The 19,533-nt window shown below is 38.7% G+C and overlaps 1 protein-coding gene across 2 annotated transcripts in view; it reads left to right on the top strand.

Annotated features, from left to right (window-relative positions):
• Window positions 1-19,533, top strand: part of LOC110954129 (splicing factor U2AF 65 kDa subunit-like) — a 30,767-nt gene that overhangs the window by 8,534 nt on the left and 2,700 nt on the right. The window contains exons 2-13 of one of the 2 annotated variants that reach the window (XM_051941579.1): window positions 1,418-1,543; window positions 1,972-2,190; window positions 3,597-3,782; window positions 6,232-6,406; window positions 8,723-8,826; window positions 10,136-10,287; window positions 10,371-10,487; window positions 11,907-12,045; window positions 12,131-12,210; window positions 15,424-15,546; window positions 15,631-15,717; window positions 17,765-18,007. In XM_051941579.1, coding sequence (XP_051797539.1) covers window positions 3,734-3,782; window positions 6,232-6,406; window positions 8,723-8,826; window positions 10,136-10,287; window positions 10,371-10,487; window positions 11,907-12,045; window positions 12,131-12,210; window positions 15,424-15,546; window positions 15,631-15,717; window positions 17,765-18,007 — 1,269 coding nt within the window. In that variant the 5' untranslated portion in view covers window positions 1,418-1,543; window positions 1,972-2,190; window positions 3,597-3,733. Of the gene's footprint in view, window positions 1-1,341; window positions 1,544-1,971; window positions 2,191-3,596; window positions 3,783-6,231; window positions 6,407-8,722; window positions 8,827-10,135; window positions 10,288-10,370; window positions 10,488-11,906; window positions 12,046-12,130; window positions 12,211-15,423; window positions 15,547-15,630; window positions 15,718-17,764; window positions 18,008-19,533 lie in introns of those variants that run through there. The other variant, XM_051941580.1, reaches the window with a different exon arrangement.

The following is a 19,533-nucleotide window of genomic DNA, read 5'->3' as shown; positions in this document are numbered from 1 at the left end:
TTAGAAGTAAATCCTTCAATCTGAAAGGATTTAGTTGCATTAATAAGCTCATAACGTTCTAATTATTCCAGTCTCGGTTGGAAATAGAATCTCTGTGTTGATTCAGGTAAAAACTGAACTTCACAGCATGTTGAGCAAAACAAGCAGATGAAAACTGTGATGGTGTTGGATTGTCAGAGCATAATGTTGCAGCTCAAAGCAGCTTTTCTGTCTCAGTTCATTCTGACATTCAGCTCTGAATCAACAGCAGATCCTGTTGATGGTGATCCATGCTGTGGAAGTCTCACATCTCCTCATTTAATTACCCTGTTGATTCTCCAACACTTTATTTAATAAAAGTCCATCTGGTTTTTATGAGGAATGTGATGTTTTAATTTCTCTGTAAATACCTGCAGTCTAATGCAGTGGTTCTCAACCCTGTTCCTCAGGACCCACTGTCCTGCATGTTTTAGATGTTTCCTGCTCCAACACACCTGATTCAAATGATCAGCTCGTCATCAAGCCTCTGCAGAAGCCTGATAACGAGCTGATCATTTGAGTCAGGTGTGTTGGAGCAGGGAAGCATCTAAAACATGCAGGACATGGGGTCCTGAGGAACAGGGTTGAGAACCATTGGTCGAATGGAACATCTGGAATTACAACATCTGTCCTGATATTGATCATGAAGTATGGCAGACATATTCCAGTTAAGACTCTAGAATATCATTATTCATGTAAATTTAACTCAATAATATGAATATTCAGGTTAGAATTGTACAGTAATATCGATTATGTAAGTTTAGCTGATTAAAGTTCATGACTGCTCTACAATATTATTAATTGAAATTGACATTACTATAATACTCAGGGTCAGACTCTACAGTATTGAGATTAAGAAATCAAATATTCTATAAAATTTAAATACACTGAACTAATTTGGACATATTTAAGTGAGACTGCAATATTATTTTGCACAAATCTATCTAAATCAAAATTTTAATCATTTTTACTCCAAACCTTTACTGGACTGATTTAAATATTAAAATCACTTCTTTCTAAACCTCTGCTGTACATTCAAACCTGAGGCCTGAAATAGAAACACACAAGTATCTGATTGAAGGAACTTCTGCAGAGTCCTGGTTCCAGAACATGATGAGAGAATTATAGACAAACTTGAACAAAAGCTGCCTGAGAGTTTACAGGTTTTTATCTTAGATTTCTTCAGTATTTTAATGAGAGTTATCAGCAAAACTCAAGTGTTCATTTGATGAACTTCATTTCCTAAAACATCCAGAATTGGAGCTCATATCTTTCACAGCTGTAAAGTTTCTGCTCTGTCAAAGTTCACAACACAATGAATTAATTCCTAAACCACTAAGTGCTGGAGAGCGTTTGTGATGCAGAAGCAGTGACTAGTTTTTCTGTTTCTTCTCTGGAGATGCACAATGAGGGACGTCTGCAGCGACTGAGAAAGAGTCTCACCACATCCTGACATGAGGAAAAAGACTTTATTGAAGGCAACAATGAGGAAAAACTATCCAGACAGCAGATGGCAGCATTCAAGGTGAGCTCTGAACATCTGATTTGGAACAAGAATTCAATAACCGCAGCATGAGCTTCATTTCAGTCTGTAGCTGCTGAATTCATGAATGAATCAACTGGCACTAGAGAGGAAACAAATCAAACATCCATGTCAGCTGATGGAGGTCCAAGAGTCTCACCAAACAACCTACAGAGTGAAGACCTCTAACCTGATTGGACAGTCTCCTATTCAGCCACACGTATGAACAAATGCCTCTAAACTGATTGTTTCCTAAAATAAATCGAGACCTAATCTATGCCTGTGTGTTTGCTTCTTTACATGGCTGTTAACAGTTTAGGCTGTTAGATTGTTCCAGATAAGACGAGTACAAGATACTTCAGGGCTGTTCTACCTCCAGCCTGACAGGAAGAACTCCAATAGCTACTGAATGTTCCTGTGATCCCCTCAAGGCTACAGGAGTCCTACGAGAACGAGCTGGTCCACCTCATGTCGGCCAGTCACTTCACTGTGGTTCAAAGCCAACACCGACTACGTGGACTTCTGCTGGAGCACACGGAGGCCTTCAAACCGGACCAACAAGTTCACCAACTCCCGACTCGTGGATCTGAGGACGCCGCCAAGTCTCGGCCCAGCCGGCTGCCTGTCTGTAGGTGTTTGAGTGCTGAGAGGTTTGTGGATGCATTTTATTTAATAAAAAAAAATGTTTGTGGATGCATATGAACGTTTCTGTGTTGAAACAGCAGCTTTTGACTCAGTAATGCCGGGAAAAACCAAGAGCTCCTTAATTTGTGACTGCCACTAAAAAACTGATGAAAATAGGTTTGCCAGGGCTCAAATAATAATTGAAATGTTCCTTTAAACAATCCTTTTAGGTCTACATTTCCTTTACACTGACTTCTTGGTATAAGTACAAGTATTGTGGGTGGAATATAAAGTACAGGCAATTTCCGCCCGAAATTTCTACTGAAGATGTACAGAAAGTAAATTGAATGCTGTTCTTGAACTGTTTGGAGTTCAGGCATGGTTGGGGTCTCCTTTGAAAGCTGACAACCTGAATTTTCACCCAGTGCAGTCAGAATTACTCTAGGTGCTACTGGCACAGAGTTATTTATGTTGGAACACACTGAATTAGGATGAATTTTATTCTCGCCTAAATTTTTTCCCTAATAAAACACCTGAAAATTAGTGTCGCAGCACTGTGACAGCTTGAAACACAAAAAGGCAACAGCCTGGGGTCTTACATAGTTCAGGACAAAATTTCAGAGCAATACTACAAGAAATGAGTGTTTCACACATGTTTTTGTACTAATATGGCCCGGCGTTGTCAATTTTGGACACCCTCTGCACACCCTGGGCAAAAATGGTTTATGTTCATTTTTCAGCCCGTTTTCACATTACTTTCACTCCAAAAACTCATAAAGAACTCAAAAACGGCACTTCAGAGCGGCTCCAGTGTGGATCAGAGAGACTGGGAGAGAGAGTCAGAGAGGCTCCTGCTGCGCTGCACGGATTTGTTTGCACATTAACAGGCTGTCAATTCTGCAACTGCTACTATTATTTTCACATTGTTTTACACAACATCCAGAGTAAAATGTTTATGATTTGCAAAGCTTGGCTGATTGATCAAGTCTTACTTTTATTTGATAGCATCATAAATTTTTTAAGCAACTTGGAAAACATGTTTTTCTGAAATATGGCAGAAAATTTGGAGTGTTAAATGTTAGATAAAAGTTGAATTATTTCCATGGCATTTTCTGCTTTGCTTTTAAACATGTCATAGACTAATTGATGAATTAAGCAAGTATATGTGTCACATAAATCAATAATTGAAATGATCATCGGTTGCATTTGTGTTTTCAGATTTCTATGCATGTTGTGGCGCGTTAAACTGATCTTGTAATCATTTTTGTTATTTTGTAGAATTTATTTATCACTCCCCCCCTCTATATTGTAAAATATGCTATGTGCTTATATTATATTAGATATTATAGTCTCCTCTATTATTCTAAAAATGTTAATCTTTTTATATTTTGAACTGTGGTTTATACTGTCTGATTGTGGTTTTATTTTGAAGGGTTGACCGGATGCACGGTGTTCGTCGACTCTGCGGACGTTTCGCAGCTTTTTGCGGCACTGCCACAGCGGACAGTCTCCTCATCTTTCCACCGCAGTCAAATCCGAGTCGCTGTCTTTTCATTCGGCAGCGATATCATGTCGGATTTCGAGGAGTTTGAGAAGCAGCTGAGCGAGAATCGACAAGGTGAGTGTCGTCCGTGTGTGTGTCCCAGTTTGTTCCGTTAGCTAGCAGCGCCAGGACAGTTAGCTGCTTTTATGAATGAATAACGCGACCTGAGAGCAACTTTAGCACTTTTCTCCGCTATGACTCAGCTTGTTTACCTTGTTTATGCTCGTGTAATTAACATTTATGTTCACCTTCATCGTTTAGCCTCCACACAGCCATCGCTAAATCATACATGCAGCACTGAACCGGTACCGGTGTGAGCACACGGTGGATTCACCTGCGCGAAACGGCAAGAAGCGAAACTCCATTAGAAGATCGAACCTTTTTATGATGTTTTCATCTCTTACGAAGAAAGACACTGATTGAAATGAAATGATATGGCATGTTCTGTATCATTGGGATCAACCTTTTAATTCGGCGTACATAAAAAAAGCGTTACAGTACTAATAAAATCAGGACAAAATCTTACCCGTAATTGATTGACAGATCAGCATCATCTCCATTCATGCAGTCAGTGTCCTCATCAAAACTTTGAATTACGCAGCAGGGGTTTTTCAATAGGTATGATCATAATAACCTATTTGTTACGATCTAAAAGATGTTAAAGGGGATGAAGAAAGTAACAATGAAATAACCCAGGTTAAATAAAGAAAATTGAGACTAATTATGAAAAGAAAAGGCGATGAAAGTATTTATACAACTTAACAACAGCCACAGGGAAGCCCATGAACCGCCTGGTAAACCTAAAAAGCTAAAGAACAAAGGAAACTACCAAACTATGGCAGGCTCCTCAGCCACTGGAAGCCTGCAAAGCTCACAAACAACTCCACAAAGCCAACAGGTCACCACTGCTCCACACAGGACTGCTGAAAGAAGAGGCCAAAGAGGGAGAAAGACCACAGCTCTCTCCTGCTACTTGTAGTCTCCTGCTTAATCAGACTAATCACCAGCACCTGCCACACCTTCACAGCAGCAGAGGAGCCTGGAGAGAGAGAGAGAGAGAGAGAACACAAAGCAGCACAACAACACACAGGGCATGTAACACTATTCAACTCACCGTTTTAAAATAACTCCAAAATTCTAGATGTAATTATCTTTTAGTAATATTTAAATATCCCGTTTTTTTCCCCCTAAGTTTAATTGGCACAGTAAGAGTTATTTTTTAAAATATTGTTGTATTCTTAATCATTTTTTTATTATTCTATTTAAATATATTTAATTTTTTCATTCTTATTTTTCTTACTCTAATTATTATATATTTTTATTGCTATTTAAAATGTAAATCACATATATATTTTTTCAATATATTTTTTTGTGTTTGTTTATGTGATATGTAAACTCCTGCTTCAACACAACAATTTTCCGTAGGTGATCAGTAGTCTATTCTATATCTATTTTCAGATTTTCCAGCAAAGGTTTTGATACACTGAATATTTTTGGCTTTTAGGTAGTGTCAGGCTTACATAAGTAATCTATTTATGCAAAGAAATACTTGGAATAATGGAAAGTAGAGCTCACCAATGTGCAAGAAAAGCAATATTCCAATTATTTTGACAACCGTTGCGATATGAGTCATGATTTTAGTGGGAGAGATCATTTTTTTCCCTTTCTTTTCTGCTGTAAAACATTCAGTCTGAACCAGACCATTATGTTCCTCTATGTCTGGAGAATAAGATTTGTAGGCCAGAGAATCTCTGTGGCACCACAATGCTTCAATTTTAATTTGATTTTGTGTGACATTTTACTTCTAGCAGAAAATTGCATCTTCTGCAATCCGGATATTGCACTTTGGCATCACGTGATTTTGATTGTATTTCAAATAATGATTCAGCCCTCGTGAAAATAGATAATAATCCTAAATTTAAAGTAATATAGGAGCTTAGCAGAAACAAAGAAAGAGAAAACAACAGTCCAAACATATTACATCTCAAACCTGACATTTAATCGAAGTGGAGCTGCAGGACCAGGTGGATCAGATCTATCCTGAAATGAGGAGTACTTCTCATCAATTTGTTAAATGTCTTAACTTGAGTTCTGCCGAGAAGAAAGGCCTCATTGAACTGGCTGGAGGGTATCAGAGCCTGTAATTAATCTTGAAAGGAGACGTATCGACATTTTGAGCTGTGATAATAGAATTTTTTGTCAGTGTAGGTACAGTAATTATAGCAGAGGTAATTCTAAAGGATAATTATTTACCAGCAAGTGTGCAATAATTGCCTGAATTACTTTAATTATCTGTAATTGGCTTGGTATTTTTGTTTTGTTTGACAATAAAAACAATGTCTTATCTAAAAAAAGCATTTTCTACAGATAATTTTAGCTTTGGACTGATATGTAAACACCGTCTTTGATGTCTCACTTTATGCAGTGAAAATAACCGTTTGCTGCAGCCCTGTTTGTATGTAGTATGAGCAGCACTCCTGGCACACACAGTATTTTCTACTGCTGTCTTCTTCTGACTGCACAGAGCGAGAAAGAGAAAGGCACAAAAAGAGGAGTCGCAGTGGATCTCCCGGCCGAGGCGACAAACATCGAAGCTGGAGCAAAGACCGAGGGAGTCGCAGCCGTGAGAAACGAAGTCGGAGCCGAGACCGAAAGAGCCGAGACCGTCGGAGCTCCTCACGGGACCACAAGAAGCACAGGTCAGCTGCAGACATCTTACCTGCAGGTTTTATTGTGAAAACACGCCCAGCACAGCATGAGCTACACAGTGGGTCTGACTCCAAACGGTATGTTTATAGCGGCCTCAGAAACACACTAGGATACATGGATTAAATCTGCAATTTTTCACATTAATCTACTGTTGATGACCCATAATAGCAAAGACATTTTTGCAAAAAATGAAACCTAATGTTTATTGTTCAGACTTTGTTATGGCTTCCTGTTTGCTTTAACTGTCCTTGAGAGATACCTGGAGTCCACATGTGGCAAAGTGGATAAACAGGACAGACTTCAGAAAGACAACTCCATCAATCGGGCCTTTGTGATAGAGCAGCTTGACAGAAGCCACTCTGAGTAAAAGCCACACAACAGGTGTTTGTCAAACAGCATTTAGAGACTCTAAGAGAGGTTCTCTGATCTGATGTGACAAAACTTGAGCTTCAAACACTGTGAAACAGCAGCCTCTGCTCGTCATCTGATAATATCATTGCTACAGTGAAGCATGGTGGTGGCAGCATCATGCTACAATGGGCCACAGAAGGAGATACGGGAAAAGATGAAGGCTGAAATTAGTTAACATTACTGATGACATTAATGATGAAAATACGGCAATGCTAATAATTTATGCTGACATTTCAATTCATTATAACAAATGCTTTTCTTCAGTGTCTCTACGTAATTGTTGATCAGTTGCAATCAGTGCTACAGTTTTAACTTTAAACGTAAACGTTTCCATAGACCCAAGGCTTCAAAATATGGGATTATGTCAGATTATCACAGAACAAAAAGTTGATTTATAGACTGTGCAGAGTTTTGGTGTAGCACAGAGCATTGCATAGTATGGAGGTACTTGTTTTTGTGTCTGTTAGAATCTGTTAGCTTCTTTCCTTCTTTCTGTGCTCATATATACTGTCTTTTAATGGAGCTATTTTCCAAATAGTGCTCTTGTGATTTTGAAACGTCACTTGACAGCTCGACACACACAGAAAAAGACAGCAGCTGTGCTTTGAGTTCAGCTGTATTTACAGAGGGTTTGAAGCTATTTTCAAAGACTTGTTTTAAAGTACCCACTGTGTCAATGTTGCACTTTGTTTAATATACAGCTCGAACTTTTTCTCTTTGATAGAAACTTGGCTGTTTTTTGGAGTTGCAGTACTGACTTAAATAAGAAGTCTTCTTTTTAATCATTCATGTTAGAGTTGCCCAACATTAAACAACTAAACAGTTAACTACAGTTTTACACTATAATATGTAAATGTTTGCTTACACAAAAGTTAATTTTGAAAATATCAAAATAAAATAAATTGAAATCCAATAGTTGTTTTCTTATTTTTTGAAGAAAATTGATTGCTTAGATTAATCAATTAACTGGTAAAATAGTCAATAGATTATTTGATTAAAAAAACGTTAGTGGCAGCTCTAGTCCAGAGTGCACAGACCTGAGACTGAGGTGACAGTTCACCTTTCAGCACCACAATAAGCAGAAACACAACGCTAAGATAACACTGGAGTGGATTCAGCACAAGTCTCTGAAGTGGTCCAGACGAAGCCCAGACTTAAACCCTGATAAAAGATTATGTTGAAAATATGAAGATAACAGTTTGCAGAGCCTCTCATCCAATCTGACAGAACCTGAGAGGATCTGCAGGAAGAAAGAAATGAATTGTCCAAATCCAGGTGCAGAGCCTGCAGCGACTGGAACAAGAAGACTGGAAGCTGTAACTGCCCTCAAGACTGACCGCTGCAAAGTCCTGAGTTATAAGCCTGAGTGATTTTATAAATGAGTAATTTCAGTTTTAGATTTTTAACAAATTTGCAAAAAAATAATTTTGTCACCTTCCCATTGTGAGTTATTGAGTGTAGTTTGGTGGAAATAATGTCATCAAATAGGAATAATTGATTATTTTGAGTACTGATTAACCTTCTGATTCAGAAAATAGTGAAAAATGTCCTGAGGTGACATCCTCTAATGTGTTGTTTCGTCTGAAACACAGAGAAATTCAGATTATAATGAAACGAGACAGACAAAAGCAGCAAATTTTGACGTCTGAGACACTGCAACCAGTAAATGTTTTCTCATAAAAATGGCAAAACTTTGTAAATTGCAACTTTTCATGACATATATAACTACCAGAATGCAATGAACACAAATGGCTTCAGTGGTACTGAAATCTCAGCAGAAAACTATAAAAAAAAAAAAGATTTGTTTTACATGGTGATGCAGTCAGAACAGCATCAAAACCAGCACTTACAGTATGTTTCCCCAAGCTTTTATTTTGTATTTTTCCTGCTTTTAGCCACTCGCCGAGGCGGACAAGAAAGAAAAGGACCTGCAAGTACTGGGATGTGCCTCCTCCTGGCTTTGAACACATCACACCAATGCAATATAAAGCTATGCAAGGTACCTGCCATGTTCTCGTTGCCTGATTAACCCCTGAATCAGAACTAGTCTGGCCTGTTCTTCTCTCAGTAGTGTTGTTTTGTTTGAGCTTACATCCAGACTTAAATCAAGGCCCAGTTCTAGTCTCTCAGGAGTAGTTCATAACCTAAATGTGTTCATAGTTGCTCTGACAGGACAATGCTTGGCTCCACTTTCACTTCTGCACAGATGGTCAATGACGGCGTGAAGTAGGTGTGAATGTTGGCCGATACAGACGCTGCTATCTGGTGTTGTAAAGGTGTCGGGGGGGCGGAGGAGGTTTCTGGCGCTAGGCGACCATCTGACATGTAGTTCACACAGACCATAAATGGTGTTTCTTCAGTTATATACTGAGAAAACTATGACAATGATCTTTAATGTCAGAGCGAGTGGGAAACACAACTCATAGCTATTAACGATGAAAGCATTGAAGTGGCAGCTGAATATAAATGTTCAGGGGCAGTAACTGATGATAAACTGTAAAGGGATTTAAACACAGGTGTCATTTACAGCAGAGGATTATGAAGATCATAGACTGAATGAAATGAAACATGTGCAAAAGCATTGTGAAAATCTGGCAGCAAGTGTCCCAGAAAAAAATGAGTGGAACAATGGTAGAATACTGTTGATTCATCTGTGAAATAATGATGTTTTCAGATCATTTAAATACAGTAAAACCGCGTTATTTTTATGGTCATACAATGTTAGCATTTGAGAACATATAGATTTTTGATGCGGATGTTATTTAAACTTTAGGCCGTTTTTTTTTTTTTTTCAGAAAACAGGGAAAATCTGTAGAACAGAATTATTTACTGTCCTTAATATGCATCAGCTTTCTTTCGAATAACAGACAGCAAATATTGCTTAAAATAACTATATTTTCTGCTTATTTAAATACAGTAAAACCAGTGTTATTTTACAATCAAATGTTGTAAAAGAATGAATTATTATTTGTAAAAATGCAGATCTTTGTGTGACATTTTTTTACAGTAAATGAGTAGTTTGTGTGTGTGCTTTTATTAGATAATATCTGTAATTTAACAAAACAAGAAAAATCATTAAAATAAAATTATATTATGAAAATAATTGACGAGCAATTAAGCTGCTAATCAGTTGAAAAGTTTATATTTGCAGCTTTAGTCATTATTTTACACTGTGAAACTGTAAACTGTAGCTTTTCAACTTCCTGCCGTCTGAATGTATATTAGTTTCCCTTGAAATACAGTAGTTGTTGTACAGTTATTCAGTTTACAGCATCTTTCCACACTGTCCTTCCTTCATGTTCCCTCAGCGGCCGGTCAGATACCAACAATAGCTCTGCTGGCGACGTCCACAACCACCGGAGTGGCTGCAGCACCGACACAAGTGCCCATCGTTGGCAGTCAGATGACCAGACAAGCCAGGCGCCTCTACGTTGGAAACATCCCCTTTGGAGTAACAGAGGTAAAATCTTACATGTGAACCAAACAGTTATCTGTTGGTGCTGCAGTGTTTCCAGTCATACTGTTTGATTTGTTTCCTCTCAGGAGTCAATGGCGGAGTTCTTTAACGCTCAGATGCGTCTCGCGGGCCTCTCACAAGCCCCGAGCAACCCCGTCCTCGCTGTGCAGATTAATCAGGATAAGAACTTTGCTTTCCTAGAGGTGAGTGTGTATGGAATCACATTTGTGTCAATATAATCAAACAAAGCGTCTTAAATAGCAAACAGAAGTCACAATTTGAGAGTGAAAATATAGCAAAATGTGGTTTTCAAAGTAAGACTTTTAACTTGCCATCTAATTATTTGTGTCACCAGAACTACTTTAAAAAAGACATTTAAAAAGACCAATAGCCAACAAAATTAGAAAAACAATTTGCTTGCAAGTTGTACTATTTTACTATTGAGATCACACTTTATTTTCCTCACTGTGTTTTATTGTCTCTCAAATTATTATTTTTGTTTAACATTTAGGAAATGGTTTAATGGTTTAAGCATGGTTCCATTCTTGTGGTCAGTTGACAGGTTGTAAGAATTAAAGTGTGTACTGTGAGTAAACACACAGTGACAAAGTGTCTGCAGATTTAAACGCTAACCCTGCTAGCATGCTTTAGCAGTTAGACAACAGCTGGTGCACTGCCAAAATGTTCAAGGTGGAACTTGCACCCCAAAATTTGTGTTCCTGGATTGAGTGGAGACATAAATAGACATCTGATGTAGTTTTAATCACAATGTGTCCCGAACCAAATGTCAGGCTCAAACATTTGGCACCACTACACCTTAGTTGTTGTTGTTTTTTGTTTTTTTTTTAATGCCGGCATCAGGCAGCAATTGGCTAAATTATTAGGGCTAAGATTTCTTCAGCAGCTGTTGCCTTGAAACAAACGTTCAGTGTTTGGAGATGATACTACTGGTTCTGACATCTTCTGACTTTTTTCTCCAGCTCTACCATGTGGTTCACATTTGTGGCTTTGACTTGGATTAGCTCCATACATTGATGTTTCACTCAGGATGACTCAGAATTGCTTTGGTGCCTCCACTTTGTCCACTTGTTCAATACTTTAGTTATTGTGAGACTAATGACATTCCCATCGGCCTCAGCTGGTGTTCAGTGGTAATTATCAAATGTTAGCATGCTAAATATTGTATCAGGATGCTAACGTTTAGCTCAAAGCACTGCTGTGAGCCTCATAGAGCTGCCAGCATGGCTGCAGGCTCTTAGTGCTGCTGCATAAATTACAGCTGAGTGCAGAAAATTGTCACAGTCCATTTCTCTCTGCTGCCCAGACCACGTTTTGGCCTCTGCAGCAATTCGTCTAAATAACAAACATGATAGATGAGCCAGAGAAAACAGCTAAAGGCAAATAGAACCATTTTCTGTGATCTGTACAGGCTTAACAGCATCCGTAGGGTTGGCTTCGTGGTTAGCTTGATGATTGATCTTCAGTGTGAAGGTGTGACCGTTTATTTCCATCAGTAACAGCTCCCTGTAGGATTTATCAGAGATGTGTCGAAGCTGCACTGACCTTCTTGTTGCTCACTCGTGTGTTGTTCTTATTGTATATTAGCACTGTGTCTTCTCTAGTTTCGATCTGTAGATGAGACGACACAGGCCATGGCCTTCGATGGAATCATTTTCCAGGGTCAGTCGCTGAAGATCAGACGACCTCACGACTACCGGCCTTTACCTGGCATCTCGGAGCAGCCTGCTTTCCACGTCCCAGGTTTGTTTCGGATGCTTGTTTATCCCTAAAAGCAACCTGTTCTGTTATTTGATGTGATAGTTTGACAGCTCGGTTCTTTGCGTAGGTGTCGTCTCCACCGTCGTTCCCGATTCCCCCCATAAACTGTTTATAGGAGGCCTGCCCAACTACCTTAATGACGACCAGGTATTTAACTGAACACAGGCCGAACAGCTGCACTCATGTTTCCTCACGTTTCTCTCACATGCTGAGGTTTTTTGTTTGTCACTGGGAAACATGCACAAAATATGTTTTACATTTCTTTATGACAAAAAGAATCGGGAATTGTGAATAACTGCCGTAGGGAGAAACAGGACACAACCCCATGGTGTAAATGCACAAAAGACAGAAAATAACAACACAGGAAAAAACAGAACACGGTTACTACTTAATGTCTTGTAGTTGTGCAAATGTATGTGATACTTTTAAATATTTTAAAATAGCTGCACAGGTTTCATTTTGATAAATCTCTGACATTAAACAACAGTATGCCATTATTATGAGTAAACTGCTCACACCTTTCTCATGCTATACTGAATTAAGAGAGGTAAGCAAAGTCCAGCATATTTACAGAAAAGGCAGATGAAGTGACATGTGATTATTTCTGTTCATTTGAGTCTATATCGTCAAAGAAAAAGTCCACCTGAAGACACTGAAAACGTGACAGTGACCAACAGTACTTTGCCTTTCTGGATTTTTCATGTTGTTTGGTGGTTATTTGGTTTTGTTTCAACAATTTGCAGTCATTTCTTTATGTTTACTGTTAAAGAAAGAAAATCAAATTTCTTTGTAGTAACTCTGCAAAATGTAGCCAGCTGCCTCTTCTGAAATATCTGTAGTATTGTAAATCTGTACTTTTTTGGCAGGAAAAAACCCCAGATGGCCCTTTATCAAAACATATTCTGAAGGTATTTGCAGAATCCTCTGACCATCTGTTGATAATTAAAAAAATAAAAGCAAAGCAAAGAAAGGAAGTTGGGCACTCGAAATGATGCTTTCCACAGTTTTTCTAGCACAAACTAAAATCTTAAAAGCTTATAGAGTGAAATGCTCATGTTTTGTTTGTGTTTTTACTACACGCTGTCATGTCCAATTGCCTGTTTTAGGTCATAAACCGGAAGAATCATTGATTGTGCAACTTATGGAAAATCCTGACACGGTTCTGAATGCTCAGATACATGAGTGAAAAAGACGTCTTTTTAGAGGCATATTTCATAATCGGAGTCAGCTTCATTGGCCAAATGTGTTTGCACATACTTACACGAATAACAGCGTCGGTGTTTAGAGACATACAGCAAAAAGTAGCACAACGATGCACAAAAAATAAGAAAACATTAATATTTGACTGTTTTTTTTATTACAAGAAAGTAGGTGGAGAAATAGATGTTTACATACAGCAACAACATGTATAATTAATATTAAACAGGCAACATTATAGGTTTCTTTGTATATACAGGTATTGAGATATGTTCTGTATCTTGTATGCGTCTTCTTATGTATCTGCTTTAATGTATAGTGATGATTGTTCTATAGACTACATGTTTGTATCTCTGTGTGACAGTCAAATCATAAATATGGATGACGTAGCGGTGATAGTCATTAGGTTCCCACCAATCTGACTTAATTAGAAGCTTCTTCATAAACAAATTCCTCCATTAAAAGCCTCCTCATCTCTCTGTTGTTGTTGGTGCATGTTTACTTTCTAACTGAATGACGACAGCAGACATAAGACATGAAAAAACATATGATCTGATAGCAGCCATGGAGCCAGATATAAGATAGGAAGCAGATGTATAACCACATATGCAACAGATGTGGGTCACATTAAGGAAAAAACATTGGATTTTGGCCACTTCAGCCTGTCATGTGAACCTAAAGGGTTGACAGAAGTTCAGGTCGTGCTGCGGTGGGCACTGAGAGGCATCATTTGCAGGTTTGAGGGAATCAAAAATTCACTAAACGACTCCAGAAATGCTTCGGCAGTGTGAATGAAGGGTGGACTTTTCCTTTGACACAGTGAATATTTGCTGATATGTTGCAGTTTGCTCTCAGGTGGGCAGGTGATGTAATATTTCACACTGTTACGCAGTGAATTTAATTCTAACTGTCCATTCTGTCTCATTAACTCTTAATTAGTTTGCAGAGCACATTCAGCCTGATGTCTATTATTCACTGATTTCTTTTTTTTTTAATACTTGCAGTCGCTGCCACTGCGTTGATACTCACAGCTCTTTCATTTTTGTTCCCCCACTTTGTCCCCAGCTAGGGGCCTGTAAGATCGTTAAGTCTGCGCTCATAATTTGTTCAGTAGTACTCATCTACTGCTGCCATGCCAACATGTAACACAAGGCAAGTAAGACATTCTGGTCCTCACACGGATACACTGCGAGCCAGCAGGCTCCCTTACTGGCTACTTTCTTTCTGCCATCATGCTTCTGGAGCGCGTTTAGAACCCGGGCATTTGGGGTGAAGGACTGATTCAGATTTGGGGAGGGTTTTGGAGCAGGTGGAGTTTTTTGGGGGGGTTTATTCAGTTTTTAATATAAAGGTAAGAACATAATGTCTGACTGTTGTGGTGCCTGTAGATGGCAAGTCAGTTTTTAACCACTTTAATAAGATCAGTTCTTTTTTCAACACCATTTACTGCTCAGCTTGTATTAAAATAAATGAGATTAATGTTATTATACACGTTAATGACAAAAACGAAAATGTTTCACTGATTCCATCATAGACAATTCAGAAATATAGGAGTCATTGGAAACTCAAGACTGTCATGACATACATGGACTTAACAAGTGTATGTAAACTTTTGTTTATAGTTTTAGGATTAACTATGGTTCGATAACAAAACTGATTAGAGGTAAAGCAATTGATTAATTGTCATTTTTAAAAGCAAAAATGTCCCCTGTTGTCTTCCTCTCAGTAATAGTACTTCAATATTTTAGCATCACATCAGCTTGAAGTTCAGTAATTGTAACGTTAGTTTTCACTAAGTTCTCACATTTTATGGACTCCGATGTTAATCGATTTATTGAGAAAACAAAATAATCTGCATTGTAATGATCGCGAACGTAATCATTCCAATGAGACTATTATTTAATACCTCAAAAGACAATTTTTGCACTGCTGTCAACGCTTTTCTTTTCAGAAACCACCGTAGCAATACAAAATCTACAAACTGCAGCATGTACAAATGAGCCTTTTGACTTTGTGTTTAATCACATACTCTGTTTTAATTAATCCTGGTGTTAAACTGATTGTGAGTATCAAATGGACACTTAGAATTCAGTCAGTAGAGAAACACATTCTGTTTCTGTGAATTCTCGGGCTCAGATGTCGCTGTGTGGCTCTTGTTTGCAGGTTAAGGAGCTCCTGACGTCGTTCGGGCCGCTCAAAGCGTTCAACCTAGTGAAGGACAGTGCCACGTCACTGTCAAAAGGTTACGCCTTTTGTGAATATGTGGACGTCAGCGCCACTGATCAGGTAACAGTGACGAGCTGCTGCGTTAGGATCATCAGCTGTGTCGTTTGGTCTGTTGTGTAGAGGTCTGTGTTTGCTCTCCATCAGGCAGTAGCCGGCCTCAATGGGATGCAGCTAGGTGACAAAAAGCTGATCGTCCAGAGGGCGAGCGTGGGAGCCAAAAACGCCAATCCTGTGAGTACGAGTCTAATCTCTTGGTATTTGTCACAAATATAAAATATTCTCTTGTTTCTCTTCCTGTAAAGTAGTACCACTTATCAGAGCCAGGAACTGTAAAAACAGATGTGCCGGATATTCAGCTTTCTGATGATACTTGAACTAATCAGGTTTGAGTCCCAGTTTTTTCAGGAATATTAACCACATCTAAGGCTAACGAAATCATGATATTTCATTCAAATCACTTTATTCTGTGTGTCATGTTAAGAATTCCAAAAAATCGAAGCACCAGAAACTAAACCAAAAAATTCTGTGCTGCTCAACGCAGCCAAGGCAAGGTGCTATAAGTGACTCAGCTCCAGCCAGCAGTCTCATGGCAAAAAATCATGAACACAGCAGATAGAAGTAAAGTGTGGTATTAAAAACATGAATTATAAAATATCTATATTATGTCGAGCTACAATTTTTTCCCAGTATTTTTAACACCTGTGAGCACTTGGATAAGTGTTATACATGTTAATTCCAGGTTTTTTAAAATGTTTGTAACATAAATAATCAAAGAAATTTAACATCTGTTTTCTCCACCTTATGATTTGTGTCATTCTCGCTGTCATAGTGCGCAGAAGACATTTTTGACTTCTGTCTCCTTCTAGCTATTTTGTGTTGTTTCCATAGAGGTGCAGGACTTTATGTTGCAGTAGCAAATGAGCCCGCAGTTTAAAGAGTTAACCTAAATTTGTGTGTGGGTACATAAATGTATTCATTCAAATGGCTTTTAGAGTGACTACAACCCTGTGCATCACGTAAAAGCATAGGAGTAGGAGTCAGAGGTCTAATTTTTTATTTCACCCCCCTGATCTTCCGATCTAACAGTATAGTTCCAGTTTATTTCAGCTTGCTGTATTTCCAATTAATATGTCTGTTGTGTCTGTACAGATTCAGTGGAAATTGCATTGCACAGAACAGCATGTATTAGAGCTATTTGCTGTGTTCGTCCTCGGGCTAATATCCCCAGATGGAGATCCCTAATGCAGTTAGCCAAATGTCTGTTCCAGGTGGCTAATTTCTGTTTTCCTTTCAGCCAGGCTGAAAAGAAATGTTTAAAGTGATTCATGTTGAAATCAGTTTTCTTGGAAAGCTGTAGAGAGTTTGTGCTTTTTGACCCAGAATCTGCAGTGTTTTTCAACTTTTTGTTCCAGACAGAGATGGAGAATCAGAGACACAATGGAGGCATTAATAGGAAATCCACCAAACAGCTTCATTCTTAATTCTGTTTCACTTCAAAGTTTGTCACATTACTTGTGATGAAGGCATTATGTATTTTTATTCAAATCATTAGAATTTTCATCTCAAGGCATCAATATGTAAATTTCTAAATTGGGATTCATTTTTCTTGCAGTTAGAGCTCTTCTGTGGCATGAAGCAGCATGAGATTCTCCATAATTAGGTGCCGTGCCACAAAATATCTGGTTCGTGGCTTAAATAAAAGGTTATGTACATGACAATGTCTGGAAACAACAACTTCCAAGGTATATTTTACCAAGTCGACAAGCTGTTAACTGTGAGCAGCAGCTGAGACTAAGCTGTTGAGAAAATAACATTTCTAAATCTGTCATTTTTTACAACAGCACCTGAGACTCATGGGTTTTGTGGATTTTAAACACGTCTACCATGATTTTAAAAAAAGAAGTGTTTTCCAGAAATACATATAAAATAATTTCCTGTATTTCTGGTGTTTATGTATTTGGTAACATTAAAAACTTTGTAAACAACTGTAAACAAACAAGAGCCTCCCTGTTTTAGTGCCTTCAACAAGACAGTGTTCTGTCACAAAAACAGCTCCATTTTGTCACAGTGGCAGATGGTGGGAGTTAAAGGTCAACGGAAGAATTACTTCCAACATGTTAATTCACTCCAGTGATGCAGGAGATTCAGAGGCAGCAGGGAGGCAGGAAACAGTAGGGCTTATGGGTAAATTAAAGTGATGAATCTGTATTGAACTGAGGAATTATATTTATTTAGACACTGATATATAGGATGAGGTTTGCTCTTCCTCCACCTGCAGACCTCCATCATAGAGACCCCGGTGACGCTACAGGTGCCTGGGCTGCAGAGGCTGCAGAACTCTGGCATGCCCACGGAGGTGCTGTGCCTTCTTAACATGGTAATGCCAGAGGAGCTGGTGGACGATGAGGACTACGAGGAGATCCTAGAGGACATCCGCGAGGAGTGCTGCAAGTACGGCAGCGTCCGTTCCATCGAGATCCCCCGGCCCGTCGATGGCGTGGAAGTCCCCGGCTGTGGAAAGGTGTGCCAGTGTAATAGCTTTGCAGATGGGCCTCAGTTTGTGTCTGACTGGAAGAGATGAGGTTTTGAGAAGCCTGACAGATCTCTGGTTTATTCAGACATCGACATGAACCTTTTTTTTACCAGAACCACTAACCGTTTGACTAAAATTCTCACGAAAAGTGCAACCAGAGGAGCCAATCTCAGAAACTTCAGTAGGAACTAGCATTTCTGTTCGTGTTCCCACCACACTTGAAAAAATGTGAAGGAGATGATGCGATTTCCGCTCTTGGCAGAGTAAACAATGCCATCCCAAACACAGTTTTCACACATGAGAAAACAACAACTCAGATTCGTATCTGTGTATTTAGTGTTGCCAGAGTTTGCATGAAATTAGGAGATGAGTATGAAACGCTAAAGCTCCCGTCTCCACAGTGACAAGTGCTTTTTCCTATTTATACCTTCAGTGCTGATATAGCTAGGAGATATGTGAGGAGAGGCAGTTGTGCAGTGCAACAAAGCTCCAGCCATCCAGGGATTTAACTGTGCGGTTATGTAGTGTGTGTCCTAAACTTCAGGCCACTGATCACTCTCACTGTCTGATGATTATTTTATTCAATTTTTGAACATAACCAGAATGAAACACAGAAATATCAATTCCTTGTTGTTGCTCCCTCTCTGTCAGATGGTTTAAGTTGAGCTGGGAAAGCCTCAGAGTTGTGTTTTAGATAAACAAGAAGAAATTTCAGATTTCTATTTATGGTTTTGTGAATGAAATAGTACACAAGTTTATATGTTAGCCTTACAAACTAGGAAGTGCTAGCCCACCCTTCTGCTGTCAAGACTCTTTTGTCCTGCAGAAACTGGTTTTAGTTCCTGGTTTGTTTGGTTGAGATGCAGTTGAATTTCTGATCCTCCAGGGAAACATTGTGCACTTACATCAAATTATATGAAATATTTACAAATTATACATGGCTTCTCAAATAAATTTGATAAAGACACATACAGAAAATCATACAGAAATAAATAATACATCTGATTAACATGTGCGGTGAAAGGTGAAGTGGTTGCTGCAGCCACCAGCCTTTTATGTTACTGTAGGACACAAACACACAGTGTAGAATTATACTTTATGAAGTTAAAAAGAGTAACACTGCTACATCATGTCATTGCAATGGAGTAGCACTGTTGTCTTATAGTCATGTTTAAAAATCTTTTGCTTAAATCGAAGTGTTTTCCGACACTGCGTTTTGATTTTACAAGAGAAAAATTCTACAAGTGTGAAGGCTCAGTCGCTGGTTTATCAAACAAATGTGGCTAACTTCCCATGTATGTGATAAAGAGCAGCTCATAGACACTTCCTGATATCCCATACAGTGGAGCAGACTTTCCAAAATGAGGCTAGCGAAGCTGCACTTGACATAAAATCACTTTTCCAGGCTTACTTTATGTCTTTGTGGACAGCTCTGAATATCTATTAATTTCTCTTTTTATAGATCTGAGGTCCCCCTCTGATCTTCATACCATTCAGGACCTGACTGACTGTGT

The sequence above is a fragment of the Acanthochromis polyacanthus genome, chromosome 21 (genome assembly GCF_021347895.1).
Source record: "Acanthochromis polyacanthus isolate Apoly-LR-REF ecotype Palm Island chromosome 21, KAUST_Apoly_ChrSc, whole genome shotgun sequence".
NCBI lineage: Eukaryota > Metazoa > Chordata > Actinopteri > Pomacentridae > Acanthochromis > Acanthochromis polyacanthus.
The sequence above is the reverse complement of the archived record's forward strand: the minus strand, read 5'-3'. Positions and strand labels throughout refer to the sequence as shown.